At 37.8% G+C, this 23944-nt stretch overlaps 1 protein-coding gene across 5 annotated transcripts in view; it reads right to left on the bottom strand.

The window, feature by feature from the left end:
- The window catches only part of TRIM33 (tripartite motif containing 33), a 41786-nt gene that overhangs the window by 8538 nt on the left and 9304 nt on the right, over positions 1-23944 (bottom strand). For 4 of the 5 annotated variants that reach the window (XM_072844576.1, XM_072844574.1, XM_072844575.1 and 1 more), the window contains exons 2-16: positions 21359-21477; positions 21108-21255; positions 18682-18814; positions 15489-15605; positions 12639-12753; positions 10582-10728; positions 9956-10073; positions 7632-7876; positions 7220-7384; positions 6171-6371; positions 3976-4108; positions 2934-2997; positions 2490-2649; positions 1041-1387; positions 424-547 (exon numbers count right to left, since the gene is read on the bottom strand). In XM_072844576.1, coding sequence (XP_072700677.1) covers positions 424-547; positions 1041-1387; positions 2490-2649; positions 2934-2997; positions 3976-4108; positions 6171-6371; positions 7220-7384; positions 7632-7876; positions 9956-10073; positions 10582-10728; positions 12639-12753; positions 15489-15605; positions 18682-18814; positions 21108-21255; positions 21359-21477 — 2336 coding nt within the window. The remainder of the gene's footprint in view (positions 1-423; positions 548-1040; positions 1388-2489; positions 2650-2933; positions 2998-3975; positions 4109-6170; positions 6372-7219; positions 7385-7631; positions 7877-9955; positions 10074-10581; positions 10729-12638; positions 12754-15488; positions 15606-18681; positions 18815-21107; positions 21256-21358; positions 21478-23944) is intronic. The other variant, XM_072844578.1, reaches the window with a different exon arrangement.

The following is a 23944-nucleotide window of genomic DNA, read 5'->3' as shown; positions in this document are numbered from 1 at the left end:
TGCACCTAAATAATTCTAGCACCTCTCATAGCATGGATTTAACACACCAAACTTACGTAACTATTTTATAAAGGTTGTATCCATGTTAAATGCAAAGAACTTCTAATTAAGAAAACTGAAGAGATTAATGCGTGTTAAAAGGATGCATGTAAACACATATTCTGTATTTAAATGCAAGTTTTAGCTACTAGATGATTACAGTCCCAGTGTAATGCAGCACTCCCACATAGTCACCAACACCTGGATGTGTGGTCACAGCAAGAAAAATCTCATTACTCATTTCGGGGTTTTTTTTGCAAAACCCACAACCATATTTAATCTGGTGCAGCCACAGCAAAAACACCTCCAAGAAACAGTGGGGGATAGCTAATGTGAGAGAGCACTTTTTTCTAGGAAACAGATTCCTACAGATTTGAGACATACCCTTTGGTCCACAGGACTCAGGCCTTGTGCTGTTTTCCCTTTCTTGCTGTGTTGTGAATTGTCACAATCATATTCCACTTCTGGTTTGCTCAGATCTCTGCAGAATGTACATATCCACTCTCCACTAAACAGAAATAAACACAATTATTCCAGATATCCAGGGACAAAGTCTCATCAGTGATGACTACAAAGATTTCTTCATTAGCTCTTACAGATTCACATCGTACTGTAGTAAAGACTTGGATATCCAAAGATAAGGCATAAACCTTAATACTCAAGATAACTCTGACAGTCAAGGCCATTTTTCCTGCCCTCACATTCCTCTCCCCAGTATGTTCTAATACTTTACAATACCTTTCTCACCATGACTTTAAAATGAACTTCACACAACAGAATCACACTTTGAGAGACCGTATGTTTATCAGATAAACATTGACCAGTTACATGCAAAACAATTCAGGCAGGCCTTTGAAATGTCAGATTTTTTTACTGACAAGAAATCATCCAGAGCTAGCTGATGTTGAGGATGAAACACCAGTTTTGGTACTTTGTTGACATCCACCATATGAATGAGACCACAGAGCTGTTCTCAGGAACCATTACACTGTTTCTGGTACCTTGGAAAGCTGAGGAGTGTTGGTACGTGACAAGTCAGGTGAAACACCTTTGGGCACTTTTCACAACATAATAGATCCCCTCCATTTTGGCATACAGCACACCAGTCTTCATTTGGATCATCATCTTTGTTATTGCCTTCTCCTCCAATTCTAGCTGATCGGTGCATTAGACTCCGCACTGGGGATTTTCCATTTACAAGGCTATGTCCAGACTGTTTGCAACTTTCACTTAAATCTGCTGGTTCGGTTTTTACATGATTTTCAAGACTTCCTAATGCTTCTAATTCACTTTCCAGATGCAAGTTAGTGGATAGTGGTGGTGTCAAGCTGCTCTCAGGACTGCTAAGCTGAAATGAAAGTATTGCATGAAAATCAGAGAGAGTCAATTTTACAAGGGCATCTTTCTTCATATGTTGGAAGTCAAAAGCCATCCACCATTTAAAGGTACTATACTAATTTCCCAAAATATGTGGCAAATCATTATGTAGACCCGAGTTGCATACAGTATTGAAAACTACTTTTTCACAAGTCCATCCTTTCAAGAACAGACTCATTTCTACCGATATATAACATGATAAACAAACTTTCAAGCCAAACACTTTGATAAATTGGTAAAAATACACCTTCAGTGTCATTAGGAAAAGTCCTCAAATCCATCACCCTGCTCCCAGTACACAATCCTATTAAATCAAGCATAGCTGGGAAACACTGAAAAATATTCACTTGCATAAATATTTTATTTATGCTCTGGCATAAGAACCTTTGGCTGATTGGAAGATTTCCCAATGTAATTACATACGTATGAATGTTCAGGAACTACTAACAATGGGTGACTTACAGCTTTTATTAGTCAGGGATTAAAAGCAGCAAACACACTACACTGCTGGGGGTATTTCATTTTAATGGCTAAAGATAAAATTTACATGACAGACTATCCTGTGTCTAGCAGAGCGTAGTATTAAAGGATATAATAAAGTCCTCAACACGGACCAAACTGAGATTAAGTTCTGTTTTCTATCGGACTACTTTCAACACACAACTACCTACCATAATACATAAAACTGACAAGGACTGGGTGTGTTTTGCATCCACATCACTAGGTCAAGTCCTGTCCAAATCAGGAAGGGAAATGTCTGCCATCATTTAATGTTTATTTGTTCAACATAAGCCAGCAAGCTACTGTCCAAGTCCCATTGCCAGCTTATTGGTACCTATGTCACAAACCCCCAGTGATTAGCAGTCTTAGCAGTACTACAAAAGCAGACAGCTCAACACTCAAGCTGGCCCACACTTAAAGTTCAGACGTACTGCCAGGGAGCAAAATACCTCTCAATCTTCAGGGCTGTTAACAGAATATGAGACTTAGGAGTAAAATGGCTTTATTATTTCCAAATTCTTAAACATGCTGCTAGGAAAACCATAACATACTGTTGCACAAACTAACTTTACCATGCAAGCACTCCTTCTGCCATCCTCTGTTTTTTCCTGTTTTACTGTTCCTGAGAAACTGCATATCTCTTCCTCTGTCCCTGGCTCTTGCTTGACTTTCACTTGGTCAGACTTGAAGTTAACGCTAGTTTTCTCAGCAGTTCTGCCCGAGGAGCCACAGCTAGAAAGAGAGCAGCGTATAAATAAGAGGAAAACTCATCAGAGCAAAGAAATTTAAGTGACCATTTCCTGAACAATTTCAGAGGCAAAGCATGTCAGAACATTTACAAGATAGCTCAAGTTTACAAGACAGCAGAGAATCATAGTGAAGAAAGAAAAAAAGAAAAAAATCTTCATGTACCGGGTCACAGTTATATCAAAGCCCTATTGACCCATTGCCAGTTCCTTTTTTTAATTCTTCATGTCTGATTTTTCAGCCTAGCAGTGTTAAAGTAACATACTCACCTTCCTCTGCTACCTGTGCTGGAGGTACTAGGTGGCCTCACAGGAGTGTGGGAGTTGGATAAACCTGCAAAGAAACAGCATAAAGTTGACTTGGTACAAATTTACATTCTGCAGTAGAATAAGTGACTAGCGTTGAGTAACACCAGAAGTGCTGCTAGAATATCATAACTTAATAATTCACATCAGCTGCCCTCTCAGTCATTTGATCAGAACAAAGGTCTAGCACACCACATTAAACAAAAAAACACAGACAACACACTGTTGTTAGAGTCCCAATAATTATTTCACCTAATCCAAACAGTGCTATAGCCCTCAGCCCATTAAGTCATCAGATTTTATCCACTGACATCCACCAATGAAGTCAAGAAAAGCAGACTCTGTATGTTTTGCATGCAAGTTTTGAGAAACATACTAAGTTCCACTGCTGCAACCATTCATTCACAGAATCTTAGAATAATTTTGCAGAGAAAAGAGTAAGAGAAACACATATCAAATGACTGAAACCAGCTTCTTATTAATAGAAATGGACATTTTCAATATTTAAAAAACTCAACATTAGGTATTGGTGACTTAATTTGTTCACATGCATAGCAAAAGCTCTATCATCAATTGGCTATACTTAGAATGACGTTGCTCAAATGATTGTTGGGTGTAAGTATTCCTGTGACTAAGCTATTCTAGAAACTTACTTCCCAAACCTCAAAATGGTCTAGCCAGTCATCATTTGGGGGCAATAACTGAACTACATCCTCTGATGCACAAAAAAAAGAAAAAAGGATTGTGGTAACGTAGGAGAAAAATATAGTCTATACGTGTATCTGGAATACTGCTTTCATGTGCTGGCAGTTTGTTACTGTAAAGATATTTCTGAAGGAGAGTAAAATTTAAATTTCCAGAAGAACTTATTTCTGAGCAAAATAAATTTTAAACTAACAAAATATCACTTCCCTTTCGGCAGAAAACGGTAGGTTATTATTTTCAACTTAAATACCAGAAATGCCCATCACTTTCTAGAATCACTAGAAGTACCCATCACACTTACCTGATGACCCTGGAGATAGAGCTGAAGGTCCTGGGGAGGGATTCATGGTACTTGTAGGCTGTGGGGGTAGGTGGCTGCCTGTAATGTATCTACTTAGAAGGTTATCTAAATTACTTGAACCAGCGTCTTCAAGCTAAGAAGCAAAACCAAAAGTCTGAATCAGAGAGGCCTAATTAAAGTTTCTCAATAGTTCCACATCTTTAAACTGCGATCAGTATCTTTACCGGAATTGTTCACTATCCCTTCAAGGATTCAGGACATCAGCAAACATTTTATCAGTTTCATACAGAGATCAATCTTTCAAAACAGAAACCCACAGTTAGAAACTTGAAGTAAGATTTTTCAAAAGCTCCTAAATATCTGAGTTCTTTCAGTATGGTCACAGGCTGCACTTACTGTAGGTCATTCCAAACCTTTTGGTTCTCAGATGTTCTGTGTGTTATACACATACAAATGGTGTTAGTCATACAAACTACCGGATTACTAATGTTACAAGAGTTATTCCACAATTAAGATATTAAGGAAAACCATGAACTTGTTTTTCCTTAGCATGATGTGAAATCTCCCTCCCTCCCATTCACTTTTTACACAGATTTTAGTATCTATTAAAAACAAGGAAACAGGTACCCTATTACTTTAACTGCTTACAGCTGTTAACTGCAAGACAGCATAATTGCAAATAACGTGTCTGAAACACATTGTATTCAAAGCGCGTTTTTATGACTGTGCAAGCAACCTGAAAGACTAATAGCTTCCTATCCAACTCTTTCATCAACTAAAATCCATAACAGCTATCACATGAACGTGTATAAAAAAAGAGCATCTTAACAGAATGCTGCATGTTCAGCGCACCTAGAAGTTGCATGTTTATGTTTTAGACTATCCCACTAACAACTATTCCTAACTTGCTGTATCGTGAACTTTAGAGACGTATAGCTGAATCGGTCATAACCAGTTATACTTGTGTTTTGTTCTAATGGCTAAACAAAGCTTCAGCACTGCACATCGATCACATTTAGAGATGTGATCCTTTTTTTCCCCCACTATTCTTACATTAGCAAATTACCTGCAGCCTCATGAGAAAACTGAACATACAACCCTTGAACATGACTCTCTATAGATTAAGTTAAAAAGTTGCTACTGGTATTACAGCAGATCATCTGCTTGGATGAAATTTAGGTTTTGTTTCTAAGGCGATTGTTTCCTATATCATAATTGAATCTCCTGTGCTTTATATGGGCTTTTCAATGTAAACATCCTGTTCTCAAGACGAAGCCATCATCCTCCCCTTCCTGGCCTCCCAAACACTCCTCCAGAAAACATATTACTTTTACTTTCTTTGCCTCCACTCATACCTTGAATTATGCTTCTGACCTCTCCAAATGAGCTTGACTTCATCACAATCTACCTGAGGTTGTGTGCAGTACTATCTGCTGCCTCTCTGGGCAAAGAATACAGGGCACACTCTGCAGTTCCAAGTCAGTGAGTAGCAACAGCGTGCAGATGAAGTGAAAACTACAGAAGCAGCAACAGACACACTCTGTGCAAGCAAGAATTTCCAGGCAGACACCACCACAGCTCAAGATGAATCATGGAGGTCAGCTTAAGTGTTCTGCAGCACCTTCCAGGATTCAACACTAATGTGAATGCTGGCGTCTTGCATACAAGGAAATGATTACAGCCACACTACTGGGGTACAGAGGAAATGTGAGGAGAGAGAAAAGTAAGGTAGTGGGACACCTTTTCTCTGTACTTCCTGCATTTGATTGTTACGTTTAGGAACATCACAAGAGAAGTGCCAGGCAACTTCAACTCTGAATAAATTACCATTCAGGGCATTCGACATACATAACTATTCAACTATTCTAGTGATGTCTTCCCGTATGATAATCTTGTGGAAGAAAGGAAGTGAACACAGTACTTGGGATTAACTAATCTAAGTACCAATTTTACTATAGGACAGCCATTAAATACTGACTAATCTAAAGGTTAACACAGGTCGAGCAGGTCAGCCCTGTATAGTGAAAATAGTTGCATGCCCAAGTCAAGGGCTGAAGATTTTGATTCTTTGACTTTAAATGGTAACTAACTATACCACTCCAGAGTCAAGCACCAGTATCCAAATGAAAAAGATACAGAAAGGAAAGCAGATCATACTTCACCCACAGTGTAAGTGCCTGATCTTCTCCACTGACCTGGATGGGTGGAATATCTGGCAGGGAAGGTAAATTCTCTGGGTTTGTTACAGAAGGAATGAGTTCGATTGCTGTAACGGATGGACTTGTTGGACCACGGTTTGCACTTGCCATTGTTGCTGTAGTAGGACTAGTCGGATTAATAGTGGTGTTGTGCACAGAAACAACTGGAAAAGGCCCCGCATGCCCAGGGTTAGAATGCTGTAGGAAAAGAGAAGAGACCGTGACTGCATTACCGACAAATCAGACAGCCACTGCATGTAAAATTGCAACACGTGCATTATGGGATAGTCCTCAACAAAAAATTGGGGGGGGAGAAGGACATATAAACTCACATTTCTATCAACATAACCTGATAGCACTGAATGCAAAGCAACTGCTATTTTTATTTACTCGGAAAGAAAAAGCACTTTATGAGGCTAGATATTTAAATATACAGCACATCTTCCACCAGATTATTTTCATACATAGTTATATTTTCTTAAAGCATTTACTTCCTCCAAAGACAACTCTAGAGTCCACGTCTGTCCACAAACTTTTTTTTTTTTTTTTTTAAAAAGAAGAGTAACTCTTTCAAGTATTATAAAGTAATTTTTGGTTTTCCAGTCATGTTAACATTCATTGTCAAGAATTTTTATGCTTAATGGTATGCAGAGCTCTGCATCATGCTTCAGGTTTGAATTTAAAAACACTTTAGAATTTGGTTTCATTAAAAACCCTCAACTACATCACTTTGAACTTCACTATTCCTGACTATTCTCTAAGAAACCCAAAAGCTGAATGTCACTGAAAAGCGAAAAAGGAAATATTTTGTTTCCCAGAACTAAAATGCAATACAAACATTAGAATTCATTTTCATTCTTAAGGTTTGAGTTTTCTTATGTTCAGCAAAAATGTCACAGTACAGTATGCAACATGGAAAAGCATGTAAATGTGTGTAGCTGTGAGTTATAAGTGTTATAGATAAACACATTTACAGCTGGAGGTATCATTTATTGTAATGAAAGTTTGGCACAATGGCACAAATGAAGCGTGTACACAGGATATACTTGTCTTTGAAGGTGAGGTTGCATCATGGAGTATTGTGGTCCATTGTGGCGTGGTATTCCTGGTATACGAGCAGCATTCTGAGCCATTCTCATCTGATGTGCTTGGAAAGCCCCACAGTTCATGTTACCCCTCTGCATGGTCTGCATGCTGATCAACCTGGGAGGCTGCAAGGGTTTTTGTTTTTTAAAATTTTTGCTTTTAACATGGAAAAAAGAAGCCAATCTCTTTCCACAGTAGCAGGTTTACTAGTTACATAACATCAAGAAAAGCCAATAGCTGTCACATTTAAAGTATGTCAAATTTCAAAAGATTTTCACATTTATAAATCGCTTTGTAAGTTTATATTTGATAGGGCAATTTTAAGTCTTGGTGTTATGTAAAAGGTGAAATAAGAACATACAAGATACTTGCCTGCTGCTGTAAGATTTGTGGACTCGTCTGCCTGGGAACTGACCCAGCTGGCTGCCCCATCCTCATTTGCTGCAGCTGCTGATGCTTTTGTGCATACACTTGCTGCTGCATATGCTGAAGTCGAAGCTGCGCTAGATTGATTTGTCCTGGAGCTTTGTTGATGTGGTTTGTTCCTGGAGGAGCTTGTCCAACCACTACATTAGGAGTGTAACTAGGAGTTGGTTTATTTTCAATGACAAGGTTACCTAAACAAAACAAAAAAAGAACTAGTAAACAGGTAAATCTCCATCATCATCCAAAGGTTGATAAATGCAGAATATTCAGATGTTTCTAATTCAGTTTCCTCAGGGGCAGTAACAATGCAATTTAAGTTTGAAATTTTCTTTTTAAGTGTCCATTACCATACATGAGAGAAGCAAAAAGAAAACTCAAGACTACAGGAAGAAGAAATTGCGAAACTGAAAACATGACCTGTGAGGAAAGAGTGAAAGAACTGCAACTGCACAGCCTAAAAGACAAGACCGACAGAGATGACCGTTCTCGGTGTTCACAACAAACAGACAAGATGAGAAATAAAATAGGAAAAAACCATGTTGAGCATAAAGTTTCTATACCTAAGGAAGCAAAGCCTGGGAAAAGATATTTGGGGGACAGTGGAGAATGTCCCATCACTGAATGACTAAGAACAGGTTATACAAGCGTGACACAAAACACTGCTACAAGCGAGTCCTGCATTGATACAACGCGATGGACCACATTGCCTCTCTAGCTATCTCCAGTCCTATTTTTAAAGGGAAAAGGCAAAATGTTGATTTTTTTACTTTGAACACATACTCACTGAAATCTGCATGTCACTTTTTATTGAGGTTGACAGTTTCTGTTCTGTTTCCTACATAGCTTCCCCCGCCTGCCCTGGGTTTCTAGTCAAACAACATTTGAAACTCTGTTCTGGAAAGCCTTGCTTTTTCCTTCTTGACTAATCTCCAAGAGTAACAGCACTCAAAAACTGCTTGAGGAACCACCCAGGAAGGAATAGTGTCAACTTTAAACCATTACTTAAACAATGAAAAGTTTGTTTACTGTGCACATAAACCTCCTTGACTAAAGACAGGAACACCAAAACCTGGCTAGTGGACTTAGAACAAGAAGCAAGTACACACAAAAGCATCAGGAAGAGCTGGTATTTTTATCCACCAGAAAAGTTCACGAGCAGGTGCTAACAGATACCTCTGTCTCACTGTGCTCTCCCCACTCTAGCTCACCTCCCCTCTTCTCTCATTCAAAACCTGTTCTTTGAAAAGTATAAGTGATTAGCAGATTAATATGGAAGAAAAACTGTGACACTACACTGCTGCAGGATAAGGCAATAATAAAGAGGCTAAGATATTAAACACTTTACATCCTTAAAAGAGCACATGTTATTACTGCATCTGACAACAGCCAGCAAAGTGCAGTAATAGTAACTGCAAATGTCCAGTGATCCCAGCTGTCACTAAGTGCTCATGCAGAATGCGAGCGCTCCAAGCTCCTATCTCACCGAGCTCCAAGCCCTCCAAGCTCCTATCTCACCAAGACTATTACAAACTCCCATGGCAGCTAATGCTTTAGGGCAAAGAAAGAATAAACAGCTGCACTGAGAAAAACTACTTAAGATATAAAAGGTTTCAGCTATGGTGCCGTAACCTACCGTGTGGCAGGTGCACAACACACACACAGGAACAGCAGCGTATCTCCCGTTATGAGGGTCTGTTTTTCTTTACCTTATAAATGTGTCAGACATCTTAGAATACAAAACTAGTTAAACATTGCTTCTTAATCCACTTACCTTTCCAGCAATCACATGGACTGGCTTGGTACTTAACCATGAACTTTGCTGATATCAACAGTCCTCCTAACTATGCTTGTTCATGCAACTTCCAAAACATTGAGACATCTAGTATTACTCCATATGCAGCTAAATATGAAGTTCAGACAGGCGAAACTGATTCTATGTACTTGCCAAAAAAGCTTATTCCAGAAACGGAAGCACCCATTTAGCGCTAGTGTGTTATACTATAACCATCAGAACCACTTTAAGAGGGGGAAAAAAGGGCCATTCCTAGGACCATTCCCACTGGAAAACAAAACCTGTGGAGAAAGCCTTGCTAATAGAAAGAAAAGAGCAGACAAGGAGGGTAATCAGGACTGGATGGGTTATGTCAAGAGAGTTGTGGCCTTCTGCATTAAGAGATATATCGCACTCCAACTCACGCATGTTGGATGAACACCCCCAACTCAATCTAGTTTTTCAAGCAACACAGAATAAACAAACACAATTTTCTCACCTAAATTGACGACGTTCTTTGCCCAGAACGTAGGGTCACAATGGAAGCGTATTGCTCCATTGGCAGCTGGGACAGGATCACAACGTGCCTTTAAAATATGACGTAACTGGAATGTTATCTAATGGAAAGCAAAAACAAGACTGTTGATGACAACGAAATAAAGAATGAGAACGTTAAGAAGTGTGCATTTGCCCAGCGAGTTTAGACTGCTGGATCACCGACAAGGACTGTCAATAGCAAGTTTGGTTAGTAGCCTGGAAAGTACTCAATTCACCAGGAGAACCATCCACTGTACAACAGCTCAGAGGATTACAGAGAAGTACTGTTACACAATAATACTACTTCTACAAAGACTCAAGTGAAACACTGAGGTGCCTTTACAAAGCTTGACCCCATTCCTTCTATGATAATACTGTTAAGTCCTTAATTTATGAAAAGTGGTGTACAAGTTGGGAAATTTATCCCATTATTAAAGAAGGGCTTTTTTTGTTTTGTCTTTAAAGGAAGCATGAACAACTGATTGTCTCTTCCTTGGATAAATCTAGTGAAGCTACACAATACTTAGAAAATTCTTTTGACTAAACATTCTCTGTACTGCACAGACAAGTTAGAGGATGCTTTCTTACCAGCCGTTTACTGTATAGCAAAGCAGTACTGCTGCCACTTGCAATAGCCCAATTAGTAAAGTTCATCACATGCTTCACTTGTCGCGAAAGACCAGTGATGTCATTTTGTTGTTGTATTAACTTCATCTGTCTCTCCTTTGTTACATTCTACAAAGAAACAAAAACTTTATTACAATGGGGGCTTCAGATTTATGAGGAAAATGTAAACCGATATCACAGTTCTTAGAGCAAAATAGAAAAGTCACAAGCAAAGCAGCTTATACTAATGCTCATATTCAGAGTGGCTAGAACCATCAAGTAAGGATTCTCTACTATTCCATTCTACCATTCTTCCCAGAGGTATGAAAGTACAGGGGAAATAGCGGGCTCAGAGAAGAGCCTCTGCTTTATCCCAGGAAAACATCAACTACTAAAACAAGACCAGTTTTCTCCCCCATGTTGCCAGAGGCATAGCAGCATGACAAAGAACTAGGGGAGCGACCCAGACTGGGGCTCAACGAAACTGCCAGCTCCGTACTGAGAGGTGCCCTGGCATTCCTGCAACTGCCACCACAGGAGCTGCAGAGCAGCAAGTGGAAGAGACAGCAACAGCGGTGCCCCAGGTACTCTGAACACCAGCTCCTATGCCGACCAGAAACTGCCTCTAAACACCTCCCGAGTGTGGCAGGTGAACTCAGCAGCCCCATCTTTGAGAAGTCTTCAGCCTTTGATAACCTGCCAGCTGTAAACCCGGTGCTAAAAATCTGGGTTGCAGTACTGAATCTTCAGGATTCAAATTTAACAATATGTGATTGGGCGACTGTTAAAACCTCACAAAAAAGGAAGGTTTCCAATGGAATTTTTCGAGCTTGTAACAAATGCTAGGTAAACAAAAAAAGCCAAAATTCCGTTACTCATGTAATTTTAAATTATTTCTTTCACTCCTGATCAAATACTCCTTTCTTCTAGGAATACTCCATTTCATTGCCAAATAACTGTTCCTTAACCAGAAGAAATCTATTGTAATTAACTTGATCTTAAATTTTTAAATCACATCATGGCAGACTGGCAATATGCTATGAACTAACTTCTCATGATGGATTGCCTCTCTTCAGATAAAAAAAAGTAATCATAAGTTAAATTTTCATAGATTTGAATAGAAGTCAGAATATAATTATTATTCAGAATGTGCTAGCTGGGAAGTATGTTTAAAGTCATTGCCTCCTTTACGATGCCAATCTATATAACTTAAAATACCAGCATTACACCTTAATGTACAAATATGTAAGACTACCATGTCTTTGAAAACTTAGGTGTACTTAAAGGGTTGGGATTTTTAGAAGTCACAGCAGTTGTGAAAATTACTAAAGAAACAAATACTAACAACCGCCATTAGGACCACCACTGTCCTAGCAGCAGTCAACATGACACTAGGAGTGAAAATTAATACTAGCCTGTCCGCTTCCCTGCTCGCTTCCCCTGCTGCCACCACCCTATACAAGCAAAAGGAGGGAAACTGATTTTAACGACGACCTAGCGCAACCGACAGAGAAAAGAATGATGTAAAGTTGCATCAAACACATTGCATCAGTTTGTTACATGCTCAAGACAAAGTAGACAGATCTGTCTCTAGCAGTTTACACTCTGAAGAAAAACTTCTAGACAAGGTATCAGGAGAAGACAAAAAGAAGCAACTCAACCGTAAGAGTGCTAATATATTTACATGAATCTTAAAAAGCTGTTTGAGGAAAAGACTAGATTATACAGACCTTAGAACTATGTTGTAATATAGAAATATGGCAAACAGAACATGGAAAGGAGATTTTTTCAGACACTCCTTTATGATGAGCATGATTTTGAATGAACCTGAGGCATAGACATAAAACTAAAGGAGCCACAGGCTCCAGCTACTGAAAGGATAAACAAGAGGTTTAACTCCAACACACTATTCATAGGCAATATTAGTATTGCAACACCTGCAGTCACACCAAACAAACTGTTTTAAAACATGGAATGTGAGTTCTCAATAGGGGACTGGAAACAGTGAACAACACTTATTTTTTTTCTCTTTACTGTACCTCAAGGTGCTGTAAGAGAGATTTTCCCTTTTTATTGATTTCATTGATGAGGGTGAATATAGCCACTTTGATTTCCTGTTCTACTCGTTTGTTAGTTTCATTTACTTCTTTTATCCTAAAAAAAGAAAAATGTATTGTCAGGCAGTCACTTTATGCTATGCCACCAAACAATAAACACCACAGGCATCTTCCCACCCTCGAAGAGTAAAGGAGCAATTTCTGTATTGAAGGAGTTCTGATAAGTGCAAAATTTATAGCTTGTTTGATTTCTAACAGAGAAATCATCGTTAATCAACTTTTTCAAATAAACCATCTAAAATTTCAGTTTTGGAAAAAAATTTAAACAGTCTGAGATCAAGATGGTATCTTAATTAACAACTTGTGTTTTACTTAAAATAATATGAAACAGTCCTTGTGGTTTACACACTTTATTTAGATGTTTATACACACAGACGTACCCAGCCAAGACCACATGTATGTGTATGTACACATACATATTTATTTCCTTATCATGTCTCTTTCACTGTGAAGAAATTATATATGATGCCTTAAACTTTTATGCTATTATATATTAACCAGAAAGGAAGTCAACCCTGAATTTCAGATGGACCCATCCACCTCCCCAAAAAATCTTCTAACAAAAGGTTATTACATACCTGTAATCAATATACAATAAGGATATAAACATTTCACTAATGATTTGCCTGACATTAGTCTACATTATTCTCTTGTGCTTTATTACTACTGCCTTTGAGTTTGTTATACCTCACACCTCTTCATCATTTCCATCACTGTCATTCTTCCTCAGTTTTAGTGTCTTCACTATTCTCAACTTCTTCAGACTCAAGCAAATCATCCTGAGCTCTGTCCACAGAATTTGAAATACAGCATTTCTTAAACTCCATTACAAATTCTGGATTTATTTGATCCTATGCTGCCTTAATCTAATGACAACATAGAGTTGCAGCAGGATTCTTTACTTTGCTTGTAGGAGTCAGAGCACAATACCTTGCCATAAGCCAGTCTAAGTGTAAAGACCTAAATTGGCCTTTTTTAAAGGGCTTCTTCACTACTAGATCAAGTGCCTGAACTTATGATGTCATTCATCCTGATATCATCACAAGACCAATACTCATTTGTCTGATGATGATCTTCATTGTTGGTGTCAAAAGCCCTTTAAGGCATCTTGGACACATGTGCTTTTTCGTGACAGCACAACCTGGTCTTCTACTCCAAAAAACATTCAACCAACCCTTCATTAAGTCAGTAGGCATCCATCTTTGGCTTTGGCACCTAACAAGTTATTCCAGTAGGCAGCTATTCATTCAACACTGTTTTACGCTTCACAATCACACACGAGGCCAATGTCATACCATCTGCTAACACTGACAACCCTATTGTAATACACATTTTTTTTCATTCCCTGAAGTTTTTATCATAATGGATTTTGTGCCCTACATGTCAAAGTAACTCAATGGCACGTCAAAGTAAACTAGCGTCTTACTTGCACTACCCATTTGGCTCAGCAGATAATCATCATCTTTACACAACCCAATCACATGCTGCAGAAATTCACTGAATTTTCAGTGAAGCCAGAAACTCTTAGGCAAAAAAACATTACAATGTGTTACTCATATATGTACCGCCCATTATTGGCCTTGAATTCTTATCAGAGAATGTTTCGTGACATTTCTTGAGTTTTCAGTTTAATTATTTCCCATGTAACTGGGTTTCTGTCTCTTCTTCAAGCACATAACAATTCTACAGCTCCTCCTCCTGCTTCACGATGGTGTTCTCTTTTGGGTCCCTTCAAAGAGTTCCATGCTGAATCAGCACATAAAAATTGCCATTTTCATTGCTTCCATCTTCACACATTTGTCTCTGTCACGTTGTATGTTCTACTTCACCTACAACTCTTTTTTAATGTACATGGTACCACTAGGAGTTAAAAATTTGCACCAGAACTTCTCCTTATATCCTTGGTACACTTCCTTCTACCCTTGTACTTCCCATCTCCAGATGAGCTGTCATTTTGCAAGTGACTTAAAAGTTGCAGAAGGCTCACAAAACCACCAAGAATCACAGTGGAATTCCCTGACCTCCAGCACACCTCATCACCACAAGAGGGTGAAAAGCTGACAGCGATCACGTGCTCTCTCTGTCTCTATATTCAATATTCTATATGACATTGAATTTAAGCTAACCCTGGAATTCTTAAGTTAAACTACCTAAGGAAAAGCTTGTCTTCCTTTCAGGTAATTACACTAAGTTTTGCTTGCCTAATTAGAAAAAAATGGAAAAAAAATAATAAAAAAACCAACCAAACAAGTAAAAAAACAAAAACAAACAAATCAAAATCCCACACACCACACCAAACAATTTCCTATTCAGTTTCAAAACAAGTTTGTTACACAGTTCTCAGAGGCATTCATATGAAACATCAAATTTTTCTTGAAATATTTTTTTTTATCTCTACAGCCAACACTTCTGTCACCTGGAGCTGAACTTAGCAGAAACCGTAAGACAGGTTTGCCTTGCCTTTTTTATTCCTTTTCTTTTTTTCTTTTGTCTTCTCCCCCTCCCCCAAGCATAATAAATGTGTCACATCTTTGGTTCTACTCAAAGTTGCCATAAAAGACATCATCTTTGACATTTGTTTCTTTCAACAACTTCCAACAGATGCACAGTATTGTAGGGAACAAAACATTACAAAAAGTAATTAAGTCCAATACAACTAAAGACACAGAATCAACTAAAACATAAGTATTATTCTAATCCCATCATTCATCTTACTGTGATTTATTAAAAAGGCAATGTAATAGTACCAGTTGATCATTTTGGGGTACTCACCTATTCTGAACTTGGGTAGCTGCAAAATTTACATAATTCTTCTTCTCAAGAAGTTTGGCCAATAGGTTCTCAATTGCACCCTTCTGGTTCTGAAAAGCTTCTTCCAGAAACTGATACCTTTTCAACACGCAAAAGAAGATCTCAATTACCAAGGAGCAATGTGCTGAAACTAAGGGTTCCCAATTTAGATGTAAAGCTATAAAATTTTGAAAAAAGTATGACAAAACACACAGAAAAACCAAACTATATATATGCCAATCAGTGTGCAAAATGTTTCAGTGCTGATAAAATCCTTTGTAAGTGTCCAGAAGACTGAACCCTCTGTGTGTCACTTACTAATTCCAACTACACAGGGAGACAAGGCACTGCATCATTTCACAAGATAGCAAGCTAAGGAACACCAGCTAAAGGAGACACCAGAAACTTCAGAGTTTGACAACTCATTTTGTTAACCTTAGATGAGGAAAATGCACTAATAGCTTAAACACACATTAAATTATACCAAAAAACACACCCCTATCCCAGAAAAACAGTATTTCAGCTGAGATTATACGGCTCATATTTGACCAAATTAGTTTAATCTGAAAGAAAATATTCCTATTTTAAAAAAACAATTTAATTTTTTTCGGTACTTCCAAGTGAAGAACATATCATTCCCTTCCAAGTCCTTCAACCAAACAGCTACTGTATCAAAGGCACCTTCCATTACTTCATCTGAAAAGAGTGCAAGTAGCTACATCGAAGGAAAATAATGAAATTAGTTGCATTTTCCTAATATACTATGCATCACAAGAGGAATCAACAATGCAACAGAAGCAAAATGCCTATGTTGAAAACAGCGAGGGGAATTAAGTAGCTCCAAGAGTTTTCATTTTTTCTGCTCAACCATCAAAAGATTCCCCCCAAAACCCAGGATTCCTATCAGTCACTTGCCACTTCTTGTCTTTGCAGTAAGTGAACTTCATGCTTCTGAAATACAATTTGTTAACAACAGGGAAAACTAAGGTTCCCAGAATATCTTCCCTTCTTCACTACACTAAATCCCAACATTCAAATTGCCAGAAAACTTCTACAATTAAAGTGAAGCATCTTATAAGATGCATTAGAAGTAACCTATACTATCTCCCAACCACAACTGAAAAGAAAGTAGCATCATCTTTTGTCAAAATCTAGGAGAAGATTACAATCTAATCTAACAGGAAAAGACTGTTTGGATATATGATCAAATTTACAGTAACACTTTTTCTTGATTAAATTACTCACAATTATGATAACAGAGACTTAGGCAAAGAGAACACTGTTCACAACAGAAATTACTCTGCTCCTGTTCATTCCGTTTGTACCAGCAATAGACAAGTTTCAACTACAAGAGTTTAGAGTCCTCAGTCTCAATGTCAGAATGTTGCTTTTTCCAAGAACAGTCTAAATTTCTTGCAGACAGACAGAATTGCAATATTTTAGGTACTATAATACAAAAAGTAGCATTACTAAAGCCCAAATGCCACAGAATTTGAAATGTTTGGAGATCTGCAGATTTTCTAAAACTATTTTGATTAAGTTGAAAAATCAGATTTCCACTTTAAGGAGAAAAAAAAAAAATATCTACACTTACCTAATACAGCTAAAGTTTTGCTGTAGCTCCTGCTACAGCAAAACTTTTTTTTTTTTTTTTTAATATTGTATTGTACTTCTAGCTTCCAAAGTATGTGGACTGAAAACTACCGAAACTAGAGGAATCACACATCATTAGGCTGCTAAAAGAATGTCAGCTTTCTACAGAATCACCAGCAATTCTTTCACTTGAAATTCTGAACTGAGGACTGGACTATGTTGCTACTTGAAATGGTGATTCATCCTCCTTTGGTGCAAACTATTGGGATTTCAGGTAAGAAGTAAACAGGGGATTAAAATAAGTTCTTGTTTCCACTTGGCTTTTTTTTGCTTCAGTGATTTAGCAAGCTTCATAAAAATCTCAGTTGTACTTCATGGCAGACGAAGCAGTTGCCCTAATCATCTGTAATTCACATCTGCAGACAGAACAATTTTTAAAGAATATTCGCAACAAAGCATGTTAAGAGCAAAGTATTCTCTTCTTTTCCTGGAAGAGAACAGGTAAGTAGAACAAGATACATCTGTTAATCAGTTAGCATCATGCACAAAACAGATGCAAAGAAACAGACTAGAAAAAGTTAGTTAACATATCCTAGGAGACCACGCTTTCTGGACAAGTGTGTCTTCCAGGATATTTATGACCAAGCCTATGAAAGAACAGAGCGGGAATATTCGAGGTTGTTAATATTTTAATAGTACTAATTTCAAAAGTAAAAGTTCTCCATTAGGCTGCTGTAGCAGTCTATGAGAGTAATCACTACTCTGGAAAAAAGCCACTGAATTCAATATTGCAACATACTGTCAAGCACCTTTACGGAGAAGTGGTACTTGTAGACCGACTAGGAAAAGCAGGGCTGCAGTGGCTGGTAAAAGCGTACTTATCCCCAGATTCTCTATTATAACACTGCAAAATACTTTTTCAAACATTCAAACAACTATATGACAGAGCTGCTAAAGAGCAGGAAGTCTTAATGTATCTTAAGAGGTTCCAACTTTTTTCTAGCAGCTAAGAGAAAAGCAAGCACTGGAGACAAACCCCATCATTTCTTCTTACTTGGAATGAGGCAACTTTCAACCAACTAAAACCAAACAATTTTTCCCTCTGTACTAGAAAAATATATTAACTATGAGGCAAATTTTATACCTTCCTTCAAAAAATTACCCTAAATTGAAAGACTGTTGCATAATAAAACATGCCCTTTCAAAAAATTACCTCATCCATGACTCGCTGTATCACGTTTGCTTCTTTACAGCACCAGGTGTTCAGGGCTGTAGCAATTTCTATATAAAGTCCCAAACAGAGCGACAGCACTGGAGAATGCCAGGCAAGTTAACACCTTAATCGCACCAAATCACCTCAGACCACGTTGTTTTGAATCTGCTCTTAAGATGCTTGACAAAGCTCAACCAACCGATCACTTAAAGTTTTCAGTGCTCCACACAGGTTCTCCTTTCCAAGGGATCATTTCAGTCCGACAAGAGTAAATACAACAGTATTTAATGACACAACTGTTTTAAATCAATGCCATTTCATCCTCTAAGAAAGTGCACCACAGGAATTAAGACATGGTAATATTTGTACCTGTGTTCTTTGTGTTCCAGTAACTGACAGTCTCTGCATGTCAGCCTGTCACATGTTTCACAGAAAAGTTTTAACTGCTCTTGTTTGTGGACAGGACAGAAAACAGGACGTTGACCAGATGCTCCCACGGCCTCTGTTTTTAAAAATAAACCATTTTTGCATTTTAAAATAAAATTTAGACAATCCAAAAAGCAAAACGACTAACTTCCAAGCTAAGTAACAATCAAGAATTTGGACAAAGACAACTACAGACCTGTTCTCACCCTAAAGTTACCGCGAATACGTTCTCATTGAAATATTTACAGTGCCAGTGGTTTATAGCTGTTTCCACTTTACTGTATTCAAAGAGAAGGAGGAATTCCTCTCCTATCACAAACACTCAAAAGACACTGGCTCCTGTAAGAATGTAAAAGCTGTACACAAGCACCAGGATCGTGTGCACGTGTTTAAAGCTTAAATTGCATGCAATTTCACCTCTGACACACTGAAGGATGGATCAAACCTCGCAAACTTTTATACTGTCAAACACCCATAGGTTTTCTAAATTATCACTTCAAAACCTTTATAAACCTCATTAAGTCATATGCAACTGAAGTGGTAAATGTGAAGCAAACATTGCCCGTGTTAACAGTTACTTAAACCCCAGCTAAACTGCTTAACTTTTCCACTTAAGCAAGTAACAGATAACATCAAAAAATAGTTCCAAGTTTACTAAAAAGTGCTGCATGGTCTTCTAAAGATATTTTGAGCTTAGCACAGAGGAAAGCAGCCTTTGGAAGATACAGCAGGTAAGGTTTAAAACATGAATGTCTTCCTCGGTCTCCAACATTTCTGAAGCTTGTTATATCATGCAAGTTATTGTAAAGAAAGAGAGCTCATGAATATACAGCTGACACTCAGCAGTAGAAATTTAAAGTCTTGGGGCATATCTTAGAGTCTAACAAGAAAGAAGGGAACAAGCGCCCCTGAGAAAATAATGAATCGTCATCCCCTACAATCAAGAGAGCTACTACGGCTCGCTGTACGTCAGGTCAAAGGAAGGCTACGTTCTTGCCATATGCTCACATACCGACTACACCTGGGCTTCCATCTTCTTAAACACCAACCTAAATTTCTGATAGAAAGCTTACTTTATTGGAACAGCCATTTTTTGGCACCTCCCCACTCAGGTTATTGAAGGGGAAGTGAAGCTATAGTATCACCTTGACAGTCACAATGTAGCACTCCTAATGAAAGATGTTAGTAATTCTTTGTAGGGCCCTGTAATTTGATTTCACCTTAAGGGTTTCTCGTCTACTAGGATTAATACATTTAAACTTAAATAGGTAATCTTTCTTATTAAACAAAACCCATTAAGACATACAGAGAGACCTCTCAAAAAATGAAGTTTATTTGTTAGAGCAAGTAAAATAAGATCATTGTCTAAAAGGACTAAGCTCAACAGCAAACTTTTTAACTATTAATATGATTTTGACAAGAGTTGGGAGAAAGCAAAGCAGTGTTACCCTTTGAAATGGCACAATGAGACAATAATGAAGATCTTAATTTATTTTAAATGTAGAGAGCACGCAAAATGTCAAGATCTCTCTTCCTCAATATGATCAGTCTTCATATACACCCAGATTGCATAGAACCTACGGGTCTTCAAATCAGAACTTTTATCCCATTTACAAATAAAAATCTTCTAAGCTAAAATCCAGCTACCTTCTACCTGTTTTGAGAATGTTTTCCACATTACCTCGGGAGGTTACAAATTATATACGGTCAAATGACAGTTTAAGAATTAGCTTCTAATAAAGCTGCAGGTCTAAACAAAGTGTACGCACACTTTGCACATTAAATTTTGCTGAAAGAGATATTAGACCTAAAATAAATTCAAAGTCCACATTTACTCAGCAATATCAATACAACAGTAACATCATATTGACTATGACTACAAGCTTATCTGTATATACTTCTCCACTGGGAGAACTATAATTGCTCCTCATAACCAAGTACAGCAAAATGTATAATTTAATTTCCTTGGCCAATGGATAAGATTAGCAACATGTCAGTGCTCTGCAGAATTCAACCCCTCCATTTAGTTAGTGATTCTACTAAATAAAAGGATTATTAATAATGGATCTAAATCCTCTCCAAAGACTGCAGTCTCATTCTGTTTCTTCTGTACTTAAGATATTTTCTACATTGGACATCAAACTGTACACACAGTATTAGCAAACAACCCATTTTAGTTTAAAATTTAGTTTTTCCCCTATTTTTAGAGCTACCAATTTTGCACTGGTAGCTTTTTACTAAACTTTTCCCAAATCTTTGGGGAAAGCCATACAGCTGGTTGCTACCCTAAATAATCCTCCAACTCTCTTTTTACATGTGCCAAAGAGAAAACGTTTTTACTACAGGCTAAGTGATATCCAAACACTCACCTGAAGATACATCCTCTTTTTTTCTGATCATATGATCTTTAGTAAATTTTACTCGCTGATGAGCTTCTATGCAAGTCTTGCACAACCATTCCCCACACTCTACACAAAATCCAACAGCACTAGCATTATCTTCACAGCTTGTACACACCTGCAAAGGAAAACAGTCAGTTACCATCATTTTCCTGGAAAGCATTAACATGTACAGTAACAAAAACAGCATGTGAATTTCAGCAAGCAGGAAAGCACCATACCTGTTCTGACTTTTCATCAGAGCTGCTTGGCGTTTCTGACGTGTCTTTTACAAAGTAGTTATCCACCAGATCTATCTGTCTGCATTCTTGGCGGCATATCGGACATCTGATTACACCAACTGCAAAACAGAAAAAGTTTCCCACTTTTAAGAAAAAGAACGTGAAAATCAACATGCCCAGAATCAAAAGATTACAAGAATGAACACAAAATCCTCAGACTGCTCATTTCACTTGGGTAAATGAACAGATTCCGCAGCTGACATTACCCTTAAAAACCAGTCATTACCCATGTATAACAGGTTTCCCCCAAAAAACCACCCCAACAACAACAAAACACAAACAAAAACCCCCATGAACCACACACCCCCCTCTTCAGAAATGGATCCCTTACCTAGAATGAAGTTGTGATAATTGCTACATCATACTCAGTTTTTCCCTACTGATTTCTTCCTGAAAAAATACATATTTTTAGCCAAGTCATTTGTTCTCCCTAAGCAAATATCGTCTTTTTTTTTTTTCTCCTCATTTTTGTTTGTTAAACTCAAGGCACCTGTTAATTACTTTTTATAACCGTCTATTGTCCAGTCTGTCTCAAGACAAGCATTAAGAGAGTCGTGCCTGGATAGTCAGGTGTGACTTTAGTGATGTTCATGAAAATGTCAAAGTAGTAACGTGTCACAATATTCTCCCAGATACAACAGGGGATGTCTTCTAACATAACCTATTTCCATGAGGTCAGGGAGGCAGATGCAGTAATACAAACTATCTGAAGGTTTTGGGTTTTTTTTTTCAAATAGTGTTCTGCAGGGAAGGCTAATACCAAAAAACATGAGTTGATAGCAAAAAATCCTCTCATGACAACTACACTTGCCTTTCTGCAGCACGTACAACACTTTGCACATATACATGTAAATGTATACACACATAGCTTTAACACTGGATATCAATTAGACAAGTTCCTTTCCAGTATCCTGCTTTGTTTTCCTCTGTAATTGCTAAATTAGAGTTTTAAGTCCTCAGCAGAGCTGCAAAGAAGTTACTACATGAACCAAATTGACATTTAAAGATGTTCTATGAACAACCCATGTTAAAGGTTTGAAAACTTATTTACCACTAAGGTAGTGGTTAACACTTTCTTCCCAGAAGTGTCATCTAGTCTTCCAGTCAAGTTCCTATACACTTTTGTGGTGAATATAATTTTCAAGGAGAAGCTTTCAAAGTGACTGGGTATTTTGATACACTGGGACACCTGAAGCAACTTTGAAAAGTAAGTGTAATTAAATGATGCTCTACTCCTTTGTGGATATTCAGTGAGAACAGTAGGACTTATTTCAGGGAGATTAATTACATTAGTAGTAAATTAGCATTAATTTTTTCAAGTGCTAAAATTAACAATGGCTTCAAAACACAGAAGATTCACTGCAGAGCAACAACAATAATCCAACTAAAAATTCCCTGTCTCAAACCAAACATGCTTCAAGAGCAGGATGTGAAAAATAGCCAGTATTTCAGTACCTACATGTACAAGAGCTTTCATATACACAATGAAGCCTCCCCCATATGCAGAACCTTGAGATTTTCTTACTACTGAAAGACAAAATTCCTTAGGGAATACTATATGAAAGCCATCTATCAGCTGATGTGTATATACTTACAGAACAAAAATTTTAAACATTTACCATTAAAACTACTCCATCTAAAACAGACCACAGCTAAACCTGATTTTTAGTGCTGTCTTGGGTTAATCACACAAAATATTGCAGGGGAAAAAAAAAAAGAAGCCCAAGATTTATAATCTTTACACAACGTGAAGTCAAATTCCACAGATGCAAACCGCTTCCTGTAAGGCAGGTTTTGTTTTGTTTTAAACTAGACAAATCACTGAAAGCTTGAATATAATCAAGTCTTTTGATGTCAAAAGAGCAATACAACTGTCAGTTCATGGGCTGGATTCTGACCGCGGGTAATTCCACCTTGGCCATTGCTTCTGTCCAGGGGGACACAGGGAAGGGGTAGTCCACAAATAGTGCTTTCAGTCAAACACTCGCTTCTTGCGCCGCCAGATTCAAATGCACTTTGTACACGAGGTGCCACCAGTGTTCCGCACATATCTCAATAGATCACAATCCTAAGACAAGGCCTTGCAATTCTCATTCAGCATATTACACTTCATTTTCACATCTCAATGCCTATTATTTCCAACAGTAGCTTTCCAATATTATATGAGCCACTACACATCCCGTAATCACTCATGTCCTAGTCTTTTAATCTAATATAAAACAAATTAATGCAGCATCATTTGTACTAGGAAACGAACTGCATTACTGAGAAGATACAGATGTGGCTGATTTTGTGAGGGGAGAGGGAAAAGCAGAGAAAAATCACACTGAAATAGCATTTACATAGATGAAAACCAGAAAGAAATCCTTACCTGTCAAAACTTGAGAGAATTTGCAAGCTAACAAAGTTTATGGTAAAAATTTAATAGGAATGTATTTTAGGACAAACTAAGGCTCAAATGTTTATATAACCTACTAGAAAAAACAAGGTTTCACTGCCAGTTTCAGTCCAAAAAAATTCTTACAG

The sequence above is a fragment of the Ciconia boyciana genome, chromosome 23 (genome assembly GCF_034638445.1).
Source record: "Ciconia boyciana chromosome 23, ASM3463844v1, whole genome shotgun sequence".
Classification (NCBI taxonomy): Eukaryota; Metazoa; Chordata; class Aves; order Ciconiiformes; family Ciconiidae; genus Ciconia; species Ciconia boyciana.
The sequence above is the reverse complement of the archived record's forward strand: the minus strand, read 5'-3'. Positions and strand labels throughout refer to the sequence as shown.